The 24,342-nt window shown below is 45.5% G+C and overlaps 2 protein-coding genes across 2 annotated transcripts in view; one reads left to right on the top strand and one right to left on the bottom strand.

The window, feature by feature from the left end:
• LOC115356978 (mitogen-activated protein kinase kinase kinase kinase 3-like) overlaps positions 1-24,342 on the top strand; it is a 102,761-nt gene that overhangs the window by 49,044 nt on the left and 29,375 nt on the right. The window contains exons 3-12 of the mRNA XM_030048330.1: positions 12,833-12,923; positions 13,232-13,296; positions 16,275-16,330; positions 17,554-17,601; positions 18,010-18,052; positions 19,298-19,370; positions 20,308-20,439; positions 21,276-21,338; positions 23,723-23,804; positions 24,084-24,203. Of these exons, the coding sequence (XP_029904190.1) occupies positions 12,868-12,923; positions 13,232-13,296; positions 16,275-16,330; positions 17,554-17,601; positions 18,010-18,052; positions 19,298-19,370; positions 20,308-20,439; positions 21,276-21,338; positions 23,723-23,804; positions 24,084-24,203 (738 nt within the window). The 5' untranslated portion in view covers positions 12,833-12,867. The remainder of the gene's footprint in view (positions 1-12,832; positions 12,924-13,231; positions 13,297-16,274; positions 16,331-17,553; positions 17,602-18,009; positions 18,053-19,297; positions 19,371-20,307; positions 20,440-21,275; positions 21,339-23,722; positions 23,805-24,083; positions 24,204-24,342) is intronic.
• On the bottom strand, positions 1,827-7,148 carry LOC115357053 (transmembrane protein 178A-like). Its single transcript, XM_030048397.1, has 3 exons — positions 7,064-7,148; positions 3,048-3,134; positions 1,827-2,447 (listed from the first exon to the last, which is right to left on the bottom strand). The coding sequence occupies exons 1-3, from the start codon at positions 7,146-7,148 to the stop codon at positions 2,206-2,208; spliced, it is 414 nt and encodes a 137-aa protein (XP_029904257.1). The 3' UTR covers positions 1,827-2,205.

The raw sequence follows: 24,342 nt of genomic DNA, 5'->3' as shown, positions 1-24,342 counted from the left end.
GTTGCTGGTGTCTGTCCGGCCCTCTCCCCGTGTCCCATGAGCACAGAACTCCAGGCTTGTCTGAACCAGATGTGCTGTTGTATATTGAGATTATGCCTCTTCAGCTTGTTGGTTACATTTCATCGTAGACATCAGACGCTGGCTCAGCTAGCAGGCCTATGGCTGAATGCATTTACAGACAGACTTTTTGCTCTTTAAAAACTGAAACAATCAAGTACTCCTACATAACACTGGTTTGACTCATTCACAAGTTTCTCTTATCCTGGTAAAAAACACTATAGTTTTATATACACATCTGTGTGATAACTGAGTCTGTGTGGTTTCTGTTTGGATGACCTCACTTATCCAAATCCACAGAACAGAGATCCTCTGAGCCACTGAAATGTTTGGTTGGCTGAAATACGCTGCCATACCGGACAAAATATGTTCAATATATTCACCCTGGCAAATGCAGCATATATATATATAACACAAGTTTAGAAATAAATAAATAAATAAATAAATAATAAAGTACATGACATCCCAAATCACTCCTGTTGTTTTCATTATTTTGTATTTGTTTGCTCTGGGGTTTTTTTTGTCTGTTTTGGGAGGCAGAGTTCAAATGAAATAATATCTGGTCATCCTGTCATATTCTGGATATAACATGACATGACAGGACGCAAGCTCATAGCATGACACAGCATATTGAGCAGTGACATATTCACACATTATCCATACCTTCAGTGAAGAATTCGAATGGCAGGAGGCCTGATAAATTTTGTGATATGAATGATAACATGAGGCACGAACTCTTCTCTGAAATGTTTTTTTTAGTTCTTACAATTAGAAATGCACCGATATGGAACTTCAGGGCTGATAACAACAACCAACAATGATCTGCTGTGGCCGATGTGATAAGCAATATCATTACTCTGTATCTGAATAACCTTTTAGAGTGACAAGCTCCTCAAGACCCCCCTGTCCTGTCCCGCAGGCTTTAGCTTCAGCTCTGCTCTTGCACACCTGACCCAGTTAAGGCCCGTGCACCTTCATGCATGGCCTGTTCAGGTGGATCTGTTTCAGCCAATCAGCATGAAGCCCTTAAAGAGTAGAGCTGGAAGCAAAACCTGCAGGACATGACAGGGGGTCCTTGAGGACCGGGATGGGGAACACTGCTGTAGCCGAACTCTTCGTTTCGGACAAGCTGTCTAAATGACGAACGTGTGTTCTCAAATATAATCAAATCCCCAATTTCTCAAATGGGGATTTGATTATATTTTGGATAAATTTTAATTGTCCTGTTTGTAATTGTACTTTATTGGAAAAACTAAAAAAAACTAAAAAAAAAAAAAAAAAAAAAGGAATTCTGTGTGTGGCAGAATATCAATATCATCGCGTTGCGTTGCTTTATATTTCATGATTTATTGCACATTTTCTTTCCAGGACTGTTCTGGTGTCTGAGGTTTGGATTGTGAGGTCCAAAATGCTTAGTGTGTATCTGTGTGTGTGTATGTGTGTGTTTCAGTTTATTTCTGTGTGTATCTGTGTATGTGTGTGTGTGTGTGTGTGTGTGTGTGTGTATACGTGGGCTTGTTTTGCTATATTTGTGAGGTCCAACTATCGAGAAGCCACTGTTCTTGTGAGGACATTTTGGGTAGAAAAAAAGTTGATTCTGGTTTATTGGTCAAGGTTAGGGTAAGGGTTAGGTAAAGGTTAGGGTAAGGGTTAGGTAAAGGTTAGGGTAAGGGTTAGGTAAAGGTTAGGGTAAGCGTTAGGTTAAGGTTAGGGTAAGGGGTAGGGTTAGAGAATCAATGTCAGTCAACACAATTTCCCCACAAGTATAATAAAGCCAATGTGTGTGTGTGTGTGTGTGCGTGTGTGTGTGTTAACTGAACAGACGTACATTTAGATACATCATTAACACCAGTACTGTGTATAACACTCAACAGGGGGCGCAGCCGTGCAGAAGCACCTGTCGTCCCGTCGCGTCACAAACACCAGCTTCAGAGCAGAAGTGCAAGTCGTCGAAAACAAGTTAGCAAGAAGTCTGCGCTTTCCACGGCGCCCTGAACACACCACGAGTCAAACAAACCAACCGAGAAACCTGTTCTCCAGCTCAGCCCGGCTCTCCAACACCCATCCATCAAAACGCCGACCGAGGCCGCCGTACGCCAGGCGGTCGCTCCCTCGTCCTCCCCCGCCTCGTCGGGACGTCTCGCGGGCTCAGACGGAGGACTCGCGGGCGGTCTTGGAGCGCAGGGCTTTGGCCCGGCTCAGGAAGGGGTAGGTGGTGCCGAGGCAGCCGGAGGCCACGGTGAGGCCCAGGCTGGCCCAGGCGCAGCAGATGGACCAGCCGTAGCCGTGGTCCACGTCGCCCGGCAACCCGTAGATGAAGGGCGGGTTCCTGGAGAGGTCGTAGGTCACGCTGGCCGCGTACGTGCACAGGGAGATGGTGCAGAAGATCCCTGATGGAGACAAGAGCCACGCAACAACGACATTTATTTACCATTTGATCACATGACCTCCACTTCCTGTCAAACAGAGCGTCTTAAACAGTGGCATCATCCTGCAACCAAAATGTTTAAACATCCTCTCCCACCCACCTGTCCTTTCAAAATAAAAGTGTGTTTCTCTCCCAAACTGAGATCCTGTCGAGTTAGGATTCAGTCTAACCCGCCCAAACTTCCTGATTCAACAGGAAATACATCATATCAAGAAAATAAGAGTCCATTTCACAGGGTTTTTGAAAGCATAAATTTTCAGAATTGGACCAGAATTGAGCGAGAATGTTTCAGCCGTCAGCTAACAGCCGCTGAAGGGTTCAGGTCATTCCTGTAAATGTCTGACAACATAACGGAGAGGACAGGACAGACGTCTTCACCACCTTAAAGCAACACCCCCTTTTCCCCGACCTCCCCAGGCTGAGACCAGATGTTGGACACCATCTTCACCTCTGTGTGTCCAGTGGTTCAGTTCCTGTGGGTAGCATTTCCTGTTAGCTTAGCATAAAGACTTGAAATCTATGGGAGTCGTTAGCCCGGCTCTGTCAAAGTGAAAAAATAAACCTTCCAGCAGCTCTGAAATGTCTGATTGGTTTGAGGAGAAGTGAATCAGTGGTGGATCGTCCTCTACCTTCAGTGCTGAGCGGATCACTGAGACAGACAGAAGGATAAATGTGTTCAGAGGTTACAGCGCCACCATCTGACTTCTCCTCAAACCAATCTCTTTTTTCAAGAAAAAACATCTGAAGTTGTGGTCGGAGTATTCCTTTAACAGAAATCTCGCTCACTGTGAAATCTTGCGTGATGTTGCTGCAGGAACAGAACAGTGGAAACGTGACGGCCCGGCGAGGAGCAGTTTGTTGTTTTGGAGAACAGGAAGTGCAGCTTAGTGATCTCTACAAGTTAAACAAAATAATGGTTTAGTGTATTAGAGACACGCTGAGGTTGTTGTGCTACAAGTGGACCCGGACCCTCCTGTTTGGACCGTCGGGTCAGGGCTGATTGGCGTGAGATTCGAAGCCAAAGAGGAGAAGAAATCCCAAACCGAAGCACCTCCACCTGAAGCCAAACGCTGAGCTGGTGTTATCAGACTTAAAGCAAGACGTCTCTCGGTGGGGATCCTTTCCATAATGATGTCAAACATTTAAAATAACCATCTGGACCCGTGAGAGGCAAGAGCACGAACCTTCAGTGGAGGGGATTTGACAGGCCGACGTGTTCTCGTTCTATTCTGGACCAGCTCCAAAACTTTATTTCCTCTGTCAATCAACTGGAAGCCCAACGTTGAAAAAAGTTGAAAAATGCTAGAATCATCCTTTAAGGTGCACAGCAGGGTGCCGGCCAGCGTTAGACGGTGCAGGGACACAGCAGGTGATAATTTCCTCGTCATTTAATCTGCCAGTTGTTTTTTCAGTGAATCAGTTTTTGTTTAAAGAGTGAAAAATGAAGCCAAAGTCTGATGGGAAGGGATCAGAGACGGCTTCATTTTGCACCCATTTTTTTTTTTTTGGAGGGGGCACACACACACACACACACACACACACACACACACCCTGCGCAGTGTCAGCCGTCCCATTCCAAATAAAGTGACCCGTGCAGTCTGTAGGATTTGTGTTCATCTTCCGATTCAATAATATACATTAATAATAATAATAATAATAATATATGTATTACAATTCTACAAGTATTGCTATTCAATATAAGGATTTATTGTGATTTTTGTTTTCTGAATTCTCCTCTAGTTTGTGGTTGTAAAGGTTCACAAAATCCCACATTCACATGGTAATATTTTATGATGTTTTATAAGATTAATGCACATATTTAGACTTAATGCACAACATGCACATACTTTTTTTGAAGTCTGTATGAAATGACCTCACACGACCTTAAACAGTGACATCATCATCCTGCTCCAGTGGCTGGAAATTCAAATTTCAGCCAATCAAACCTTCACAAATCTGTAAACACCCTCTGTCATCCACCTGGCCCTTCAAAATAAAAGTGTGTTTCCCTCCCAAACTGACATCCTGGTGGTTTGCGCCGTGTGACTGACCCGCCCCGGCACCGCGTCCCGCCCAAACCTCCTGTTTCAACAGGAAACACATCAAGACAGGAAGAGTCCATTTCATGGGGGCTTTAACACATTTCTAACGCACATATTTTTATTATTTCTCAGTGATTTCCTCTTTATTATGATTTGATTCTTGTCTTGAGCGTTTGAGCAGCTGCAGCTCAGGGATCAATAAAACCCTGACTGATTAAGAATTTCCCAGTTTGGGATCAATAAAGTAAATCTATCTACTCTACTCACACAAAGTTAGGGATATTTGGCTTTTGGGTGAAATTTATGGAAAATATAAAATGTTCACGCTACAGTGATATCATATCATGAAAGTAGGGCATTTAAGTAGAAGCATACACTGGTGATTTCCTCATCTCAAACAATTTCTTGAAACAAAAGCCAACAACAGTGGTGGATATACCACAACAAAAAATGTCAGTGTCAATAACTTGTCATGTGCCCTTGAGCATCAATTACAGCTTGACAGCGACGTCTCATGCTGTTCACAAGTCGACTTATTGTCTGCTGAGGCATGGCATCCCACTCTTCTTGAAGGGCGGCCCTCAGGACATTGAGGTTCTGGGGTACAGAGCTCCGAGCCTCTACACGGCGACTCAGCTGATCCCATAGGTTTTCTATGGGATTCAGGTCTGAGAAAGTGCAGGCCACTCCATTTGAGGTACCCCAGTCTCCAGCAGCCGTTCCCTAATGATACGACCTCGATGAGCTGGAGCATCAAACACCTGATGTGAATTTTGCCGTTAAACTCCTTGTTAGAGAACAGCAACTTGTGCAAAAAGTACTGAAACATTGAACAGTTGGACATGTGCATTCAAAAGTTTACAGAAGGTCACATTAAGTTCACCTGGAAAGGTTATAATGCATTTTAGGTTCATCCTGAAATTTCACCCGAAAGCCGAATATCCCTAACTTTTTGTGAGTACTGTATACATACATATATATATATATATGTGTGTGTGTGTGTGTGTGTGTGTTGCTTAATTGTTCATTGTTCAATAAAACACACACACACACTACATGTCACATTTGTTTTACACTTCACATCGCCTTTATAGCTGCTGTTTAAAAGATATATATTTTTTCTTTTGACTAGAGTATTTATTATATCTATTTTTTCTACACTGTACATAATTTCTCTTTGTTACTGTATATATTGTTTATTACTGTATATATTGTTATTACACTTTTTTTATTTATATAATGTCTGCTTTCGCTGCCTGTAGAGCTGCTAAACCAATTCTCACAGTAATGTTGGTGACAATGTTGGATCAATCACTTACTGGTGAATTCATTGCAGCCAAAGTGTTAGCTAAATGTGCCAGTAAGTTGAAGTTTTTGTATCGCAAGACCAAGTTGTTTGAGTTTTCTGTGAAGAAATTATTTGTAGTAACTCTGATTCAATGTCATGTGGATTTTGCGTGTTCTTCATGGTTTTCTGGGCTGACTGTGAAACTTAAAAACAAATTCCAAGTGATGCAAAACAATGTTATTCGGTACCTGTTAAATGCACCCCCCCGTACTCATATTGGCAGGGAGGAGTTTGCAAGAGCTGGTCTACTTCCTGTTCACCTAAGAGTGGAACAACAAAAGCTAAACCATATGTTTAGCATTGTAAATGGGCAGGCTCCCAAATACTTATGCTCTGGTGTTACCATGGTCCACACACACCATGGTCATAACACTAGGGCCAGTATCCGCTCCTGCGTTGTCCCCAGAGTGTGTAATAATGCAGTTAAAAATTATATTTTCTACACTGGGATCATGGCATGGAATTGTTTGCCCACTGCCATAAGACTCCTAACATCTAGAGAAATTTTTAAAAGGCAGGTCAAGCAGCTTTTATGGAAGAAGGTGAATGTGCATTGATTCTAGATAGTTTTACTGCTTTTTAATTGTTATTTGTTTTATGGTATGTCTTCTGTTCCCACCTATTTTTGTATGTCCTCTGTCTTGACTTTCTCTGTTTCTTGTCTATTTTGTTTCTTGTGTGTAACACCAAGGACCATGCTGGAAATAAGTTTTGTACTTTTGCATGTCATCCTATGGATTGCTGTTTTATTCATCTTAATCCATAAATAAATCTATCTATCTATCTATCTATCTATCTATCTATCTATCTAATGTTAACAGTGACAATAAAGGATTCTTTTTCTTAGAGACATACAGTAGTATTTATAAATACTGTATTTATAAAGTACTTTATAAATATAAAGTACTTATAAATACAGTAGTATTTATAAAGTGTGAAAAAAAATGAAGCTGTACACAAACAGCAGATTTAAACCACAAACACACACATCTGACACCTTCAGGAACCCGGGGGGTGAACTGAAGATAAAGTGTGCTTTATCAAACTTACATTTTTTGCTGAACTTATTATAGCATAGGCTAATTATTTTAGGAATTATGCATGACTGACATTTTTTTTAAATTGACATTTAAAAAAAAAATCTTGCTGGACTTGGAGTTGGAGTACCCCTGCAGTACTCCAACATACCTCTAGGGGGAGACATACCCCCATTTGAGAACCACTGATCTAGGAACCAGCCCTCACCCGCCAGCCTGGTTTCAGGACTGGACATTTTCTGGGCGACGTTCTTGCAAAGGAACTCGAAAGAGTCTTCTTGATCAAAAAAGGCAGGGGGACTCCGACAGGGAATCCCCTTGTCCCCTCTCCACTTTGTGATCGCACTGAGGTCTGCAGAGGCTGTGGTACGTTGGTGCTGTGGTGGTGTCTGTGCTGTTTGCAGATGATGTCGTCCTTCTGCCTTCAGGGCTCCGTGATCTCTGATGTGCACAGGAAGTGGTTGGGATGAGGATCAGCATATCTGAATCTGGAGCCACAGTTTGGTCTTGGGGAAAGGTGGTTTGTCTAGTCCAGGTAAGGAAAGAGAAGTGTGGGAAAGCAGGATCCTGAGATTGAAACTCTGATGCAAGTGAGTGTATCAAGGGCCAGAACGATAAATAGCCTCTCTATTGGCTGGAAACTGCAGTGATCTTCTGGGTCATCCGTGCTGGTAGATGGACGAAGAGATGCCTCTCTGTGATGTTTCCAGCATATTTTACAAGGCATGGGTGGAGATTGCTGATATTTTACAACTTTTCAAGTGAGTAATTTACCCACTAGAGATAAGAACTACTAAGGAGTGCAAAGGTCCATGTTTTTGTGTCTTTGCAATGCTGTTGGATCCTGTCAGGACAGTTCCCTGAACTGATGTCCTCAAGGCTTCTGGTGTGGATAAAGTGTAATGCAGCATTTTATCTGTCCGTAGTGGTGAATAGAGAGCTGAGCAACAAGGCAAACGTCTTTGTTCAAACCTTCAACTGTGGCCATGAGCTCTGCAGAGATGGAAAGAAAGAGATTTCCAGTACAAGAAGCAAAAATGAGGTTTCCCTGCAGGGAGTCTGGCCTCATTCAGCATGACGGGGTGCAGAGTACGGATCAGGCCTCATGCCCGAGGTTTTGCTTGTCCTCCATTGCTGGGTTACATTTATCACCTGAAATACCCTTCATGTCTCCTTCAGCGTCATCACATAAACTCCAGCACTACACAGGAAGTTGACCAGAATAGACATCAGGTCTATCATTTTTATTGACTAAAACTTCACTAAAATAGGTAGGTAGGTAGATACTTTATTCATCCCGCAGGAAATAATGCCAACGTTAGGGTTGTCATGGTACCAGAAATTCAGTAGTCGATACCGGTACCAGTGAATTTCCACAAGTCTCGATACCATTATACCCGCTGGCTGGAGCGGCTGTTATTGTTTTTTCGAGCTTTATCGGGCTGTCGGGCCTTAAGTTCGGCTAATTAGTAGGGTAGGGTCTTAATTTTCAGGCCCGATGAGAACTCTAGTTTTGATACCATTATACCTGTTGGCTGTTATTGTTTGTTATTTCTGTTTGTCTGTCTCTTGTCTCTTGAGCATTTATAACCACCACCTTATGACCGGCTTTAGTGAGGAGAAACCCACCTGCGTTGACTTCAACACAGGTGACAACAACCCAACACTCTGTGAAAAATGTCCTTTGGAAAACGGGAAACTCGTGGCAAAGTCAAATACATCTTGAGATTGTCCGTCCAAAAAACGGTTGCAAACTTGCTTTCTAGACCTTCTGACCCGTGGTAACGCGCTGTTCATGGTGTAACCTCTGGAAAAACGAATGCTCTCAAGAAGGAGAGTCTCTTGAGTTTTCCTCTACCGGGTATATCAAGGAAGAGAGCATCCATTTTGCTCAGTTTTTGAAATTCATAGATGGCGTAGTTTTCGTGAACGCAGTGTGGGTGGAGTTTGTCTGCTCTGTGTTTCTGCCGACTTGGGAAAGTTGAGCTGACTGCTAGTTCAGACAGCTGGTAAGGATGCTCCTCCCCGCCTTTGTTTGGAGGCAAGGGAGGCGCGACTGACTGTGAGGAGACGGCAGGGGAACACCCGCGGCACGCCTGATGGACTACATCTCCCAGCATGCCCGGGGATTCCCCAGGAGGAGCTGGAGGAAGTTGCTGAGGCCATCTGGACCGCTCGCCCCGCTGCTGAGACGGGTTGATGGACGGTTGAAACCAAAGCACCAATTTATATTTTGGACTGGCAGCTGAAAATGGAAAATGAGTTAATAAATGACTCTCTTGATTTGTGGCAGAACTGATTTGTCACAGAGCCGCTCGTTATCGCCCACCACCGGGCACTAACGAGCCCAAGTGCAGCTCCAAATATAGAAAGAGTTGATTCAGTGGTTTATATTTAGCTTGATGAGTCAGCCTATCAGACTGCTCTCAGATGTGTACGTCACACACACACACACACACACACACACTATCACACATTGAGGACAGGACATCAAAGATGAATCACTCAGCTGTAGAAAAGTGCCCAGCATAGCTTTTACCACAGGTGGAAACAAAATTTGGCCCAAATAAAGCGGAGATGGTGTTTATATAAATATCTGGCCGCAGATCCCATCATCACTTTTAATTTAATATCAAACAGAAGCAGCTCCAGAGAGCATCCTGCAGCACGGGCTCAATTCCAACTGCCTTAGTTCTGTTGAGCAAGGCACTGACCTCTGACCCCTCTGTCAGAATACAGCATTATTAGCGTTCAGACATGAGCGTGTGTGTGTGTGTGTGTGTGTGTGTGTGTGTGTGTGTGTGTGTGTGTGTTAAGACAGAAATAGGCTTTCTTGGCTTAGATACACACTTTTATTTTGAAGGGATGGGTGGATGAGAGACGATGTTTACAGATTTCATTGGTTTCATTGGTTGAAATTTTAATTTCCAGCCACTCGAGCAGGATGACGTCACTGTTTAAGACGCTCTGTTTGACAGGAATAAAAAAATAACACACAGTAAAAAAGATCAGAAAAAATAAAATTAGGTAAGACTTTACAATAAGAGTACAACAATTAATGTTAGTTAATGCCGTAATAAACATGAAGTAACAGATAATAAACATTAAGTAACAGGTAATAAACATTAAGTAACAGGTAACTAACCGTTAACTAATGTGTCTAAGAGCCATAATAATCATTAACTAACAGTTCATTAACCATTACGGCATTAACTAACATTAACTAACGTTAATTGTTTTACTCTTATTGTAAAGTGTTACCAAAAATTAAATATACAAATTTACAATTCATATTTTTATATTTTTACATTTACATTTATATTTTTGCAGTAATATTCTGTCCCAGTGGTTGTGTGTTGTGCTGCTGGAGCGGGCAGTTCATGATCACTGGTCTGTCGTCAGCAGCCATTTTTCCACTAAAATTCCACTTTAATAGAAAAATGACATATTTTAGTTTAGCGTCACTTTAAATCACAGATGTTCTCTGCTGCAGTTTCCTGTGACGGCGTATTAGGGCCCAAAAATGATGGAGGCAGATTCTACTCTGACATGGGATTCAGGAACAAGGAGATCCTGCTGATCTGAGCCCAGAATCAGCAGATTGTTTTCTTCTGAATCGGGTTCTGGACTCAGACTAGAGTTCTCATATTCTGCCCGAACCCGACCCGACCCGACCCGACCCGACATTTTCGGGTCGGGTCGGGCCTAAAATTTACGTGAATTGGGCGGGTCGGGTCGGGCTTCGGGTTCTGTGGGGGATTTTTTTTTTTTAATAAAAAAAAAATAGAATTATGTGTTGTGTTATTGATTATGACGTTTCATTTTTATGTGACTGGTGGAGAGAGTGAGAGACTGGATTGGATTTGGAGGCTAAACTTTCAGTGACAGACAGACAACCAGCTGTGCGAGCGCAGCGCAAACAAGTGAGAGAGAGTTGCAGCAGCATCCCGCTGTGCTGGCAGACTCGGCAGCAGGGACGGTTTCTGCTATGGGCAGTGCAACTGCCCAGGGCGCAATCTACTTGGGGGCGCACGAGAAAAAAAAAAAAATCTCCAGTTTTCTAGACTATAGTAGGCTATTGACCCGCACATGCCGCGGCACCATCAGTCGGCATCAGGCGGGCCGGACCGTCCGATACCGCGCCCACCCGTCAGGTCTGCCGGATTTGACAGGTGAGCTGCCTGATGCAGGCCGGTGCCGCGGCCGGCTCGCCTGATACCGACTGATGGTGCCCCGGTGCCGCGGCCGACCGGCTCTGCTAAATAATGGCGAATTTGGCGATTTTTTTTTTTTTTTCGGGCTTTATTGGGCTGTCGGGCCTAAAGTTCGGCTAATTAGTCGGGTCGGGTCGGGCCTCGGGCTGGCCCAGTCGGGCCCGGGTCGGGTCGGGTCTTAATTTTCAGGCCCGATGAGAACTCTAACTCAGACCAGCAGGATTTCCTTCAGACTGAATCCCAACAGGAGGAGAACAAACTGGTTTCCACTGTAGTGTTTGTGAGTTTTCGTCTCATAAATCCCCCCCACACACACACCTCCCCCGGCTCCATATTTTTTTTTTCTTCCCACAGCTGCCTGCCATCGTAGTTTCCTCGGAGGTTGTGATATTAATTTTTCTTAAAATGTCAGAGAAAATCCTTTGCGTTTCAAAAAAAATGGAGTAAATCCACTGGAAATGTCTTTGTTTCTGCATCAGCGGCGTCTCAAACTGCACACACACACACACACACACACGCACACACACACACACACACACACACACATACACACACACTCCATCAGCAGATGACACACCTTCCATTTTAATGAAGACTTACATAAATACTCCATATTTATTCTGATCAGCCGGAGGAGGACGGACAGCGGCGAGGCTCTAATGAGGCCTGAAGCATGAAAGAGCAACAACAAAGCCACTTTGTTCTCTCTCTCTCTCTCTCTCTCTCTCTCTCTCTCTCTCTCTCCCCCTCGCTCCCTCGCTCCCTCGCTCGCCCGGTATTTGAAGCTGCAGAGATGATGAGCTGGTTTGTAGACGGGCAGATTCACAGGTGGAGTGACGGCGGCGGGGGAGCCGAGGGCTGCGACCACGTCTGAATGCTGAGTGTGGAATAATCAGCCTGGCCTCACTCTGGTCCTCATCCTGAGCTGCGCACGTGTGTGTGTGTGTGTGTGTGTGTGTGTGTGTGTGTCTGTGTTTGGGCAATAAATCACCTTGCCAAGTGCTTTGACCTCCCCCCTCCCCCCCGCTCATGAAAACACATCATGATGCAGGAATGTTGTAATAATAATAATAATATTGATGATAAGCTGTATTTGCAAAGTGCCTTTCAAAATAAAGTTCCAAGGTGCCTCACATGAGCGTGTCAGATTAAGACTTCCCGACTTAAGCAAAAGATAAAAACAATGGTGAGAAAACTAAAGATCGACCAATCAGAATTCCTCAATAATCGTTAATGTTGATTGACATGGTGACATCGTCTGTATTTAGGAGTTATCGGTAATGATCAGGAAAGCGCTGATCAGCTTTTCTCTGGCTGGTGCTGCGTGCTGATTGGTTGGCAGCTCGATGGACCGATCACCAATCAGATCGTTGATTGAAGTGATCTTTTTTTTTTGTGTGTGTGGAGGGAAGCTGTGCGTCCTGCAGCCCGGCCGGCGGCAGGTGAGCTGTGATCTGATTGGTCCACGGTGACTCGAGGGTTTTGATTGGCTGTCCGATGAACGATGGCACCAATCAGACAAAAGAGATAATGATTGATTTTAGGAGTGTGTGTGTGGACATCTGCAGTGTTGACCTCTGCCAACTAACTCTGTGTGTGTCTGTGTGTGTGTGTGTGTGTGTGTGTGTGTGTGTGTGTGTGTGTGTGTGTGTGTGTGTGTGTGTGTGTGTGTGTGTGTGTGCCTGTGTGTGTGTGTGTGTGTGCAGGGGAGGACTTTGCGGTGGTGCAGCAGGAGATCGTGATGATGAAAGACTGTAAACACTCCAACATCGTGGCGTACTACGGCAGCTACCTCAGGTACCTGTCACCATGACGACAGTGTCAGTCCCGCCTCCCAGACGCCCTGCTTTAATGGACCTATTCATACACACACACACACACACACACACACACACACACACACAGAGGAGGGGGAGGAGCTGTAAGTGGACCCTGGTTTATTAGGCAGACTGACTGATGGTTTGTTGTGACCCAGAAAACACATTAACCCTCCTCCCCGCACCACCACCTACTCACACACACACACTCACACACACACTCACACACACACACACACACCCCGTTGTGTATTGATCGTCAGATAATGTGGCTGTGTGTCTCCACAGGAGAGAGAAGTTGTGGATCTGTATGGAGTTCTGTGGAGGAGGATCACTGCAGGACATCTACCACAGTACGGCCAGGCACCGCACACACACACACACACACACACACACACTGTGCACACACGCGTGCACGTGAACATGCCACACACCTCCACCGTCCACTCAGAAGGTGGAGTCCAGAAGTCATGGAGTTTTTGTTTGTTTGTTTGTTTGTTTGTTTACAATAAAACAAACATGTGGACAGAGCTGACAGTTTGTCATGACTGGACAAACAACTATTTGCATCTATAGCGCCCCCTAGTGGTGCATCTGAATGAAACTGGGTCTGTTTCAGATTCTGCCAGATGATTGGTCCAACGGTTGTAAATTACAGTCCATTTATGTGCTAAGCCACGCCCCCTTCTGAAGTTCATTGGTCGATATCTTGAAAAGTAAATAAGACATCAAGAAGCCTCCTGATCAGCTCGGTCCACTGAGGATCCACAGCCAACATGGAGGAGATCAGACCTACGGCCTAAGACAGGGCCCCTCAGCCTCAGACGGCTCAGGGGCCCCTCAGCCTCAGAGGGCTCAGGGGCCCCTCAGCCTCAGAGGGCTCAAGGCCACAAGCTAAACATGTCTGTCCTGTTTTGGACGTTTAAACAATAATTTTGTCACAGCAGGGGCGGATCTAGACAAATATTCATGGGGTGGCGAGAGGGTGGCATGGAGACTTTAAGGGGTGGCAGAAATATATATGCTGATTTAATACCAAACGATCACATATATCAGTATTTGCTTGGAAAACCTCCAATGAGGGTATTTTAACTCAAAAACATTCTGTTATTGTGGTACATGAGTAAAGCATTGAATAGAAAACCAAAAGGTGGCATTAGAATTATTTATTTATTTATTTATTTATTTATTTATCAACCCCTTAAATAGTGGGAATGTCATCTTTTGCTGCATTTACTTGCACTCAGAAATTTGAGTCTCGTAACAGCGAGTTTCCGAACAGCCACAATTGAAAAAAAAATAAATAAATTGTCTGAAATTGGGGTGGCAACTAGGGTGGCAAGGCATTTTTCTAGGGTGGCAGCTGCCACCCCCTAGAACCGCCTATGTGTCACAGGCGACATGACGAGTCTAAAAACCGACAGAAAACAGCTCCATTTCCATCCAAGGCCAAACCTCCCTGGATAAAAGATCGTCCTGCGGTGATTCATGATGAAATGATCAAGTTACAACAAACAGATTTGTAGAGTTTGGACTGACGGACATCAGACTTACGGCATAGGAGTTATGGATTTTTAAAGTTCAATATTTTGTCCTTTAATCATAGCGCCCCCATCAGGCCGATTGGGGTCACATGTCTTGGGCAGCATTTGCACATGACTTCCAACCAGTGAGCAGAATGTCATGTCTCTGCCATTCACCATCTCACAGGAACTGATGGAAATATTTCTGAAGAAGGAAAATGATACTACTATTAGAAATAATCATAATAATAATGATCATATTTTCCCATTTTTTGCCTCATAAATTTACAACTTTAATCTCAGAGAGTATTGGGTTTTTTTTTTTCTCTCGGAGGAAAGCTCTTTTCTCTTTTCTTCCCCTCGTGTTTTTTTTCTCACAGCTGACTTTCAGTTTGGCGGCCCTGCTGTCTCTCACTGACAGAATCAGACCGCACGCCGCCGCCTCTCTCCACAGGAGGAGGATGATGATGATGATGATGATGAGGAGGAGGAGGAGGATGATGGCAGACTGGAGGAAACGTGTGCGAGCCTCCCTGACCTCGTCTGATCAGAGGAGAGGCTGCTACAGGAAGTGGATGCTGCTCTGCCACCTGAGTCCTGATGTGGTCAGCAGTACGGCCGGAGCTCTTTAAAGCCTCCGGTCCTCGTCCTCGCCGCCGCCGCCGCCGCCGTGTCTCTGTGACGCCCACGCCGCCGCGGCAGCTCCCTCCTCATTAGGCCTCGGCTCGCCGCTGTGCAGCTGCCGCTCATTAGGGTTGGGAGCGTTCGCCGTTTGGCTGCCGGGCCTCATTAAGACTCGGTGACAATGGTGCCAGCACCGAGGGCGACCGGGGGCCACCCCCCCCCCTCCCGCCGCCGCAGAGTCAGGGTGTTGATCTAATGTCCTGACCCCCGCCGAGGCTGGAGAACACGAGGGCGCTGCAGCCCGGCGCCCCGCGGACTCGCTAAACGCGGCTAATGATTTGAACCGCGCCGCCTCGGCTCCTCCGGCCTTTAAACTGCAGAGGAGCTCGGCCTCCGCTCCGACAGCGTGGGCTAAACGCCGCCGCCGCCGCCACGCCACCTCGGCCTCCAGCACGCCGCCATTATCTGCAGCCGCCGCTCGGCTATTAAAATCCTCAGTGACAGTGTCGGGTGGACCATCAGAACACAGGAAGAAGAAAACGCAGAAAAGTTTGGTTTTTTTTGCTGTCGTGCTGAAGCCTCGTTTTCCACCCGGCTCAGGAGGTTCCCTCAAGAAAACTAAAGAACTTTAAGTTTTCTTTTTCTTTTTTGTCGTGTTTTGTAAATATTAACACCAACGCTGCCAGTATAACGGCTAACTTACTAACCAACTAGAAAAATAAAGGTGCTAACTGGAACCAGAAATGCCTCTTTTGAGTGATGCCAGAGAAGAACCATTTTTGGATCCACAAAGAACCTTTTGGTTCAGAGCAAATTGTTCTTTAAAGTGTGTGAGGAACCAGCCACTAAAAAAAAGAGTTTATGAACAGGTGGGATTCTTCATTCAGTGCACCTGGACCTGGAGGTGACATCATCATCATCATCATCATCATCATCATCATCATCACCAGATGTGGGAGGGGCCACTGAAATCAGATTCAGCTCATCATGCGTGTTCTTCATCAATAAGAGCAAACTCTGCCGGTCTCTTCAAGAACCCGAGCAGATGAGATCAGCGGAGGAAGTGTGCTGATAAATTTACTCTGATTACAAAATCAGATGATTGACGACTGATAATCATCTGATAACGTGACTGAATGTGCTGCTGATGAAGGGATTTTCTTCTTCTCTGTTTTGTTCTCCAGTAACCGGCCCGCTCACCGAGTCCCAGATCGCCTACATGACCCGAGAAACTCTCCAGGTACTGGCCAATGAGATTCTTAGGTTCTCCACGTTCTATCCAATGAGATCCTGATGTTCTCCAGCTCTTTTAAATAAGATTCTTAGGTTCTATCCAATAAGATTCTGAAGTTCTGTCCAATAAGATTCTGAGGTTCTCCAGGTTCTGTCCAATAAGATCCTGAGGTTCTGTTCAATAAGATTCTGAGGTTCTCCAGGTTCTGTCCAATAAGATCCTGAGGTTCTGTTCAATAAGATTCTGAGGTTCTCCAGGTTCTGTCCAATAAGATCCTGAGGTTCTGTTCAATAAGATTCTGAGGTTCTCCATGTTCTATCCAATAAGATCCTTTGGTTCTGTCCAATAAGATCCTTAGGCTCTGTCCAATAAGATTCTTAGGTTCTCCAGGTTCTGTCCAATAAGATCTTTTGGTTCTGTCCAATAAGATTCTGAGGTTCTCCAGGTTCTGTCCAATAAGATTCTCAGGTTCTCCAGGTTCTGTCCAATAAGATCCTTTGGTTCTGTCCAATAAGATCCTTAGGTTCTGTCCAATAAGATTCTTAGGTTCTCCAGGTTCTGTCAAATAAGATCTTTTGGTTCTGTCCAATAAGATTCTTAGGTTCTCCAGGTTCTGTCCAATAAGATCTTTTGGTTCTGTCCAATAAGATTCTGAGGTTCTCCAGGTTCTGTCCAATAAGATCCTTTGGTTCTGTCCAATAAGATCCTTAGGTTCTGTCCAATAACATTCTTAGGTTCTCCATGTTCTATCCAATAAGATCCTTTGGTACTGTCCAGTAAGATTCTTAGGTTCTGTCCAATAAGATTCTGAGGTTCTCCAGGTTCTGTCCAATAAGATTCTTAGGTTCTGTCCAATAAGATTCTTAGGTTCTGTCCAATAAGATTCTTAGGTTCTCCATGTTCTATCCAATAAGATCCTTAGGTTCTGTCCAATAAGATTCTTAGGTTCTCCAGGTTCTGTCCAATAAGATTCTGAGGTTCTCCAGGTTCTCTCCAATAAGATCTTTTGGTTCTGTCCAATAAGATTCTGAGGTTCTGCAGGTTCTGTCCAGTAGGATCCTGAGGTTCGATCAGACCGCTAACCTCTCTCTGTCTGTAGCTTTGCCTTTTGACAAAGTTGATCAGGTTCAGTTTGTGTTGACGTGCAGAATGTGTCACTTTAATACTGAGAGGGGTTTCTAGTTTTTTGTTTCTAGTTTTTTGTTTCTAATTTTTCTGTCTGTGTGCAGGGACTTTACTATCTGCACAGCCGAGGCAAGATGCACCGAGACATCAAGGTACTGCATCCTAAACATCATTATTATCGTCGTTTTTATTATTATTATGATTGTTATTTTTCAGTTTCACCCTTTGAAACCTGGATGGACTTCAGATTAGTTGTGTTCAAATGAGCAACTTAGCAAGAAATTACCCAAAGATTTGCAAGAATTTAGTAAAAGCTCAGAATAAAATTTTTAGAAATTATTAGAAAATGATCCAGAAACTAGAAAATGTCCAGAATACTTTCTTTACAGTGTCTGTCTTCTTCTGTTTATAATGTCTGTCAGTGTATCTGCACACGTTTCCATGTTAAATTACTAAGATGTGATGATTCATTCAGCCACACATGACCTGTGTGTGTGTGTGTGTGTGTGTGTGTGTGTGTGTGTGTGTGCTGATGCCCTGTCGTTCTCGTCTGTCTAAAGGGAGCGAACATCCTGCTGACAGATAACGGATACGTCAAACTGGGTGAGTCACCTTGACCGTCACTCTCTCGCCACACACACACACACACACACACACACACAAAGAGAGCCAGGGGTCAGAGGTCAGATCACTCAGCAGAGAGCTGTGGAACGTGAGGCTCTGTGGTTCTCCGTCCGGGTGGTCGAGCCTCGTCCTGTGAGGAGCTTCAGGCTGACCACATGACACGGGACACACACCTCACACACACCTCACACACACCTCACACACACCTCACACACACCTCACACACACCTCACACACCCCTCACACACACCTCACACACACCTTACTCCCTCTGCTGTGTTTCCTGAGTGAGACTGTAGAGGCAGTCAGACAGACAGGCTGATCCACAGACAGACAGACAGACAGGCAGACAGACAGGCTGATACACTGACAGAGAGCGGACAGACAGGCTGATCCACAGGCAGACAGACAGGCTGATCTACAGGCAGATAGACAGGCTGATCTACAGGCAGATAGACAGACAGACAGGCTGATCCACAGACAGACAGACAGACAGACAGGCAGACAGACAGACAGACAGGCAGACAGACAGACAGACAGACAGGCTGATCTACAGGCAGATAGACAGACAGACAGGCTGATCCACAGACAGACAGACAGACAGACAGACAGACAGGCAGACAGACAGACAGACAGGCAGACAGGCAGATCCACAGACAGACAGACAGGCTGATCCACATACAGACAGACAGGCAGATCCACAGACAGACAGACAGGCTGATCCACAGACAGACAGACAGGCTGATCCACAGACAGACAGACAGGCAGACAGACAGACAGACAGGCAGGCAGACAGACAGGCTGATCCACAGACAGAGAGCTGACAGTCTGGTCCTGAGTGTCTTCAGGTGTCATGTGGTCCTCGTTAGTGTCAGACCAGCACATGTTAATGACTGATGAGTCATCAGGCAGCGACCAATCAGCTGAGCCCAGAGCCTCCCAGCAAATACTGCAGTACCTGCAGTATTATAATATCTGCAGTATCTGGAGTATCTGCAGTATTCCAGATACTGCAGATCTTCAGATATTGTCGAAGGTTAACGTGAGAAAAATCTGACAAATTCATGAGAAAAAAAAACTCCCACAAATTCACACAGTTTGTTAACAGTTTGTTGTTCCTGCTTGAAACTGTCTGAGGGCATCTGTCCAGCCATGTGCTTCACTGTGTGTGTGTGTGTGTGTGTGTGTGTGTGTGTCTGTGTGTGTGTGTGTGTGTGCTGGCAGCGGACTTCGGCGTGTCGGCTCAGATCACCATGACCATCGCCAAGAGGAAGTCCTTCATCGGGACGCCATACTGGTACGAGCTCCGCCCACTTCGCCCCGCTCCACTCAGGGATCTGACTCAGGCTCTGATTGGACGAGGAGGAGGATGATGATGATGATGATGATGATGATGATGATGATGAAGAAGAAATAGTTGATTCTGGTTAACCAGCAGCTGGTCAGTCAGCTGTGGGAGTCTGAGGGTCCTCCAGTGGCCCCTGAGGGTCCTCCAGTGGCCCCTGAGGGTCCTCCCGTGGCCCCTGAGGGTCCTCCAGTGGCCCCTGAGGGTCCTCCCGTGGCCCCTGAGGGTCCTCCCGTGGCCCCTGAGGGTTCTCCAGGGGCCCCTCAGTTTAGTGTAATTCTCTGTCAGGATGCAGAAGGTGTGTGAGGATCATCTGAACATTTTCCCCTCAGAGCTCAGACTCTTTAACCCTTTGACTGCTGACACCCTGAGGCGGCTCTGTCAGGAGGCGGGCAGCAAGAGACAATGAAAGAAAATTAAAAACAAACAAACAAACAAAAAGTAGCAAGAAAGTACAAGAAAACTGGCAAAAATGCAGAAATTAGAAAAAAAAAAAGCACAAAATTGACAAAATTAAAAACGAGCAAACAACAAAAAAAAGAGCAAGAAATTACAAGAAAATTAGTAAAAAAGCAAAAAAAAAAAAAAAATGCAGAAAATCAGGAATAAACAAATAAATTGCAGAAAATTCGCAAATAAAAAGATGAAGATGAAAAGAATATTTAAAAAATGACAGGAAAGCTATATTTCAAATAATTAAAATGATGTGTGACGGCGTTCACGTTTAAGATGCTGAGAAGTCACTGTGACTGATTTGATCTGATTTGATTTCCTTTTTGTCTTTTTATTTCCACACGAAGACGTTTCATGACTCTGCTGAACCTCGCTGAGGCTTTTCCAAACTCCTCCTCGTCCTCTCACGTGTGTGTGTGTGTGTGTGTGTGTGCAGGATGGCTCCCGAGGTGGCGGCGGTGGAGAGGAAAGGCGGCTACAACCAGCTGTGTGACATCTGGGCCGTCGGCATCACCGCCATCGAGCTGGCAGAGCTGCAGCCGCCCATGTTCGACCTCCACCCCATGAGGTGTGTGTGTGTGTGTGTGTGTGTGTGTGTGTGTGTGTGTGTGCAGAGCAGGTACAGGTAACACCTGCACACCGACGAAAAGACGACGAGCAGCTGAACATGAAAACGAGCTGAAACTTTAACATTCTCTGTTTATTGTCTCTGTGTTTATCGTTGTGTTGGTGCTGCAGGGTTATTTTCTAAAGCACAGATTTCTATATTTCTTATTTCTTTGTATCGTTATTGTGATTGTGATTTGTCACTTATGCTTATAATTTAATTCTTGTCTTGAGAATTTGAGAAACTGCATCTGACCCGCTGTCCTCTCAGGGGTCAGTAAAGCATTCATAGAGGGAAAAGAGGAAATTATTAGAAAATTATTAGAAAAAACGAGAGAAAAATGTTCGTATTTATAGTTATTATAATTATATATTCAAAATTAGATTACAGGATTTTTCCCCTAATTTTGAGGTCATTTTCTTGTTTATGTTTTTTTGAATGTATAGTTTAATTTATAGTGAATTTTGCATGTCATTTTTGTGTGAATTGTTAGTTCTTGTTAAGTTGCTTACTGTGTTTTTCCCGTGTTTTTGACAAAAATAACTAAAATCTATAAAATGTTAAAGCCGATTTAAAAAAAAAAAAAAAAAAAAAAAAAAGAACTGCCCCTCACAGCAGCTGCTCTCTGACCAGCCCAAAAAATCATTTTGTGACAATAAAATTATTACAAAACTGTTTTCCCGGTGTTCCAGCTCTGCTAACGAGTTCACTAACGAGGTGGTGGGCGGAGCCAGATCCCTCTGGAGCCCCGCCCCCTGCCTCATCATGCCCATGTGCCTGTCTGTCTCTCTCTGCAGAGCTCTGCTGCTCATGACCAAAAGTAACTTTCAGCCTCCAAAACTCAAAGACAAGGGCAAGTGGTGAGTACCTGTCTGTCTCTCTGCCTGTCTGTCTGTCTACCTGTCTGTCTCACTGTCTGTCTGTCTGTTTGTCTGCCTGTCTGTCTGTCTGTCTGTCTGTCTGTATCTCTGTCTGTGCCTCTGTCTTTCTGTCTTTCTCTCTGTCTGTCTCTCTATCCACCTGTCTGCCTGCCTGCCTGTCTGCCTGTCTCTGAAGATGTGAGTATGTTTGTCTGTCTGTCTGCCTGCCTGCCTGCCTGCCTGTCTGTCTCTCTCTCTCTGCCTGCCTGTCTGTCTACCTGTCTGTCTCTCTGTCTGTCTGTCTGTCTCTCTGTCTGTGCTTCTGTCTTTCTCTGTCTGTCTGTCTGTCTCTCTATCCACCGGTTTGCCTGCCTGCCTGTCTGCCTGTCTCTGAAGATGTATGTTTGTCTTTCTGCCTGTCTGTCTGTCTGCTTGCCTGTCTGTCTCTCTGTCTGCCTGCCTGTCTGTCTGTCTGTCTGTCTGCCTGTCTGCCTGCCTGCCTGTCTGCCTGTCTGCCTGTCTGTCTGTCTCTCTGCCTGTCTGCCTGCCTGTCTGCCTGCCTGTCTGCCTGCCTGCCTGCCTGTCTGTCTGCCTGTCTGCCTGCCTGTCTGTCTCTCTGTCTGCCTGTCTGTCTGCCTACCTGCCTGCCTGCCTGCCTGCCTGTCTGTCTGCCTGTCTGTATGTCTCTCTGCCTGCCTGCCTGCCTGTCTGTCTCTCTGTCTGCCTGCCTGTCTGTCTCTCTGCCTGTCTGTCTCTCTGCCTGTCTGTCTCTCTGTCTGCCTGCCTGCCTGTCTGTCTGCCTGCCTGCCTGCCTGCCTGTCTGTCTCTCTGCCTGCCTGTCTGTCTGCCTGTCTGTCTGTGAGGATGTGCTTGTGGACAGTGAGTGGAGTGTCTCTCTGTCTGCTGAGGAGCCGTTGAGCAACAGCGCGGCGTGCGCTCCTCCTGCTCGGCTCCCAGCCTGGAGACGGTGATGTAATATTGATGCGTCCAATCAGACGGCTGCTGAAATATTAACAGCCAATCAGCTGCGGCGAGGGGGGGAGGCTGCGGCTAAAGGGACATTCCACCTCGTTCATCTCACATTCACTTTGAAGGCTAAAAATAACCCAGTGCACCTTCACACTGCAGCCCGTCTCACTGCAGCCCGTCTCACTGCAGCCCGTCTCACTGCACGCAGCCGTCCACCCGATCAGTCAGATCAATAGTATTGATCATCAGAGCCCTGAGACAGACAGACAGGCAGGCAGACAGACAGACAGGCAGGCAGGCAGGCAGACAGACACATGAGATTAAAACCAAAAATAAGAAAAATCAGAAAAAAACACAAGAACAGAAGAACAGGCTGCCTGTCTGTCTTTACCTGTCTGTCTGTCTGTGTGTGTGTTTACCTGTCTGTCTGTCTGTCTTCACCTGTCTGTCTTTACCTGTCTGTCTGTCTGTGTGTTTACCTGTCTGTCTGTCTTTATTCACCTGTCTGTCTTTACCTGTCTGTCTGTGTGTGTGTTTACCTGTCTGTCTGTCTGTCTGTCTTCGCCTGTCTGTCTTTACCTGTCTGTCTGTCTGTGTGTTTACCTGTCTGTCTGTCTGTCTGTCTTCGCCTGTCTGTCTTTACCTGTCTGTCGGTCTGTGTGTGTGTGTGTTTACCTGTCTGTCTGTGTGTCTCTCTTCACCTGTCTGTCTGTCTTTCTTCACCTGTCTGTCTTAACCTGTCTGTCTGTCTGTGTGTTTACCTGTCTGTCTGTCTTTATTCACCTGTCTGTCTTTACCTGTCTGTCTGTGTGTGTGTTTACCTGTCTGTCTGTCTGTCTTCACCTGTCTGTCTTTACCTGTCTGTCTGTCTGTCTTCGCCTGTCTGTCTTCACCTGTCTGTCTGTCTGTCTGTCTTCACCTGTCTGTCTATCTTTCTTCACCTGTCTGTCTGTCTGTCTTCACCTGTCTGTCTTTACCTCTCTGTCTGTCTGTGTGTGTGTTTACCTGTCTGTCTGTCTGTCTGTCTTTACCTTTCTGTCTGTCTGTCTTCACCTGTCTGTCTGTCTTTCTTCACCTGTCTGTCTTTACCTGTCTGTCTGTCTGTCTGTGTGTTTACCTGTCTGTCTGTCTTTCTTTATTCACCTGTCTGTCTTTACCTGTCTGTCTGTCTGCCTGTGTGTGTTTACTTGTCTGTCTTTAGCTGTCTGGTTGTTTGTCTTCGCCTGTCTGTCTTTACCTGTCTGTCTGTCTGTCTTCGCCTGTCTGTCTTTACCTGTCTGTCTGTCTGTCTGTCTTCACCTGTCTGTCCGTCTGTCTGTCTTCACCTGTCTGTCTGTCTCTACCTGTCTGTCTGTCCTCACCTGTCTGTCTGTGTGTGTTTACCTGTCTGTGTGTCTCTACCTGTCTGTCTGCAGGAGCAGTAACTTCCATCAGTTTGTGAAAGTGGCTCTGACCAAAAACACCAAGAAGAGACCAGCTGCTGACAAGCTGCTGCAGGTACGTGTGTGTGTGTGTGTGTGTCTGTGTGTGTGTGTGTGTGTGTGTGTCTGTGTGTGTGTGTGTGTGTGTGTGTGTGACATTTTAATAACTTTGTCATTAAAAATTCTAATTATAATGAAAAAACAATACGACTAAAATCATGACTCATATCACAATCTGTCAAAATAATCACATGATTTTTTTTTTTATGTTGTCGAGTCCCTCCTGAGTCTTGATGAGATTTCTGCAAAACTAAGGAAAGCAAAGCTGTAAATGTGTGTGTTTTGTCCCTCCCAGCACCCGTTCGTCTCCCAGCCGCTCAGTCGGACTCTGGCCATCGAGCTGCTGGACAAGGCCAGCAACCCGGACCAGAGCGCCTTCCAGGACCACCTGGACGACGAGGAGGCGGAGCCAGAGGTGAACCCGCTGACCCCGACCCTTCAGACCCACTGTGACAGAGCCAGGCTAACCGCTCCCATTCACTTCAAGTCTTTATGCTAAGCTAACGGGAAATGCTGAACCACTGGACGTCCAGAGGAGAACGTGGTGTCCAACA

Source organism: Myripristis murdjan, chromosome 1 (genome assembly GCF_902150065.1).
Source record: "Myripristis murdjan chromosome 1, fMyrMur1.1, whole genome shotgun sequence".
Lineage (NCBI taxonomy): Eukaryota > Metazoa > Chordata > Actinopteri > Holocentriformes > Holocentridae > Myripristis > Myripristis murdjan.
Note: the sequence above shows the minus strand (reverse complement) of the source record. Positions and strands in the feature narration are given on the sequence as shown.

Excerpts from the sequence above, each read along its gene's own strand:
- LOC115357053 (XM_030048397.1), bottom strand. The coding sequence starts at position 7,148 with ATGTCCAGTCCTGAAACCAGGCTGGCGGGTGAGGGCTGGTTCCTAGAT. Across the intron at positions 3,135-7,063 it reads GGGTATGTCTCCCCCTAGAG|TGATCCGCTCAGCACTGAAG; the intron begins GTATGTTGGAGT and ends TGTCTGTCTCAG. Across the intron at positions 2,448-3,047 it reads CATTTCAGAGCTGCTGGAAG|GGATCTTCTGCACCATCTCC; the intron begins GTTTATTTTTTC and ends TGTCTCCATCAG.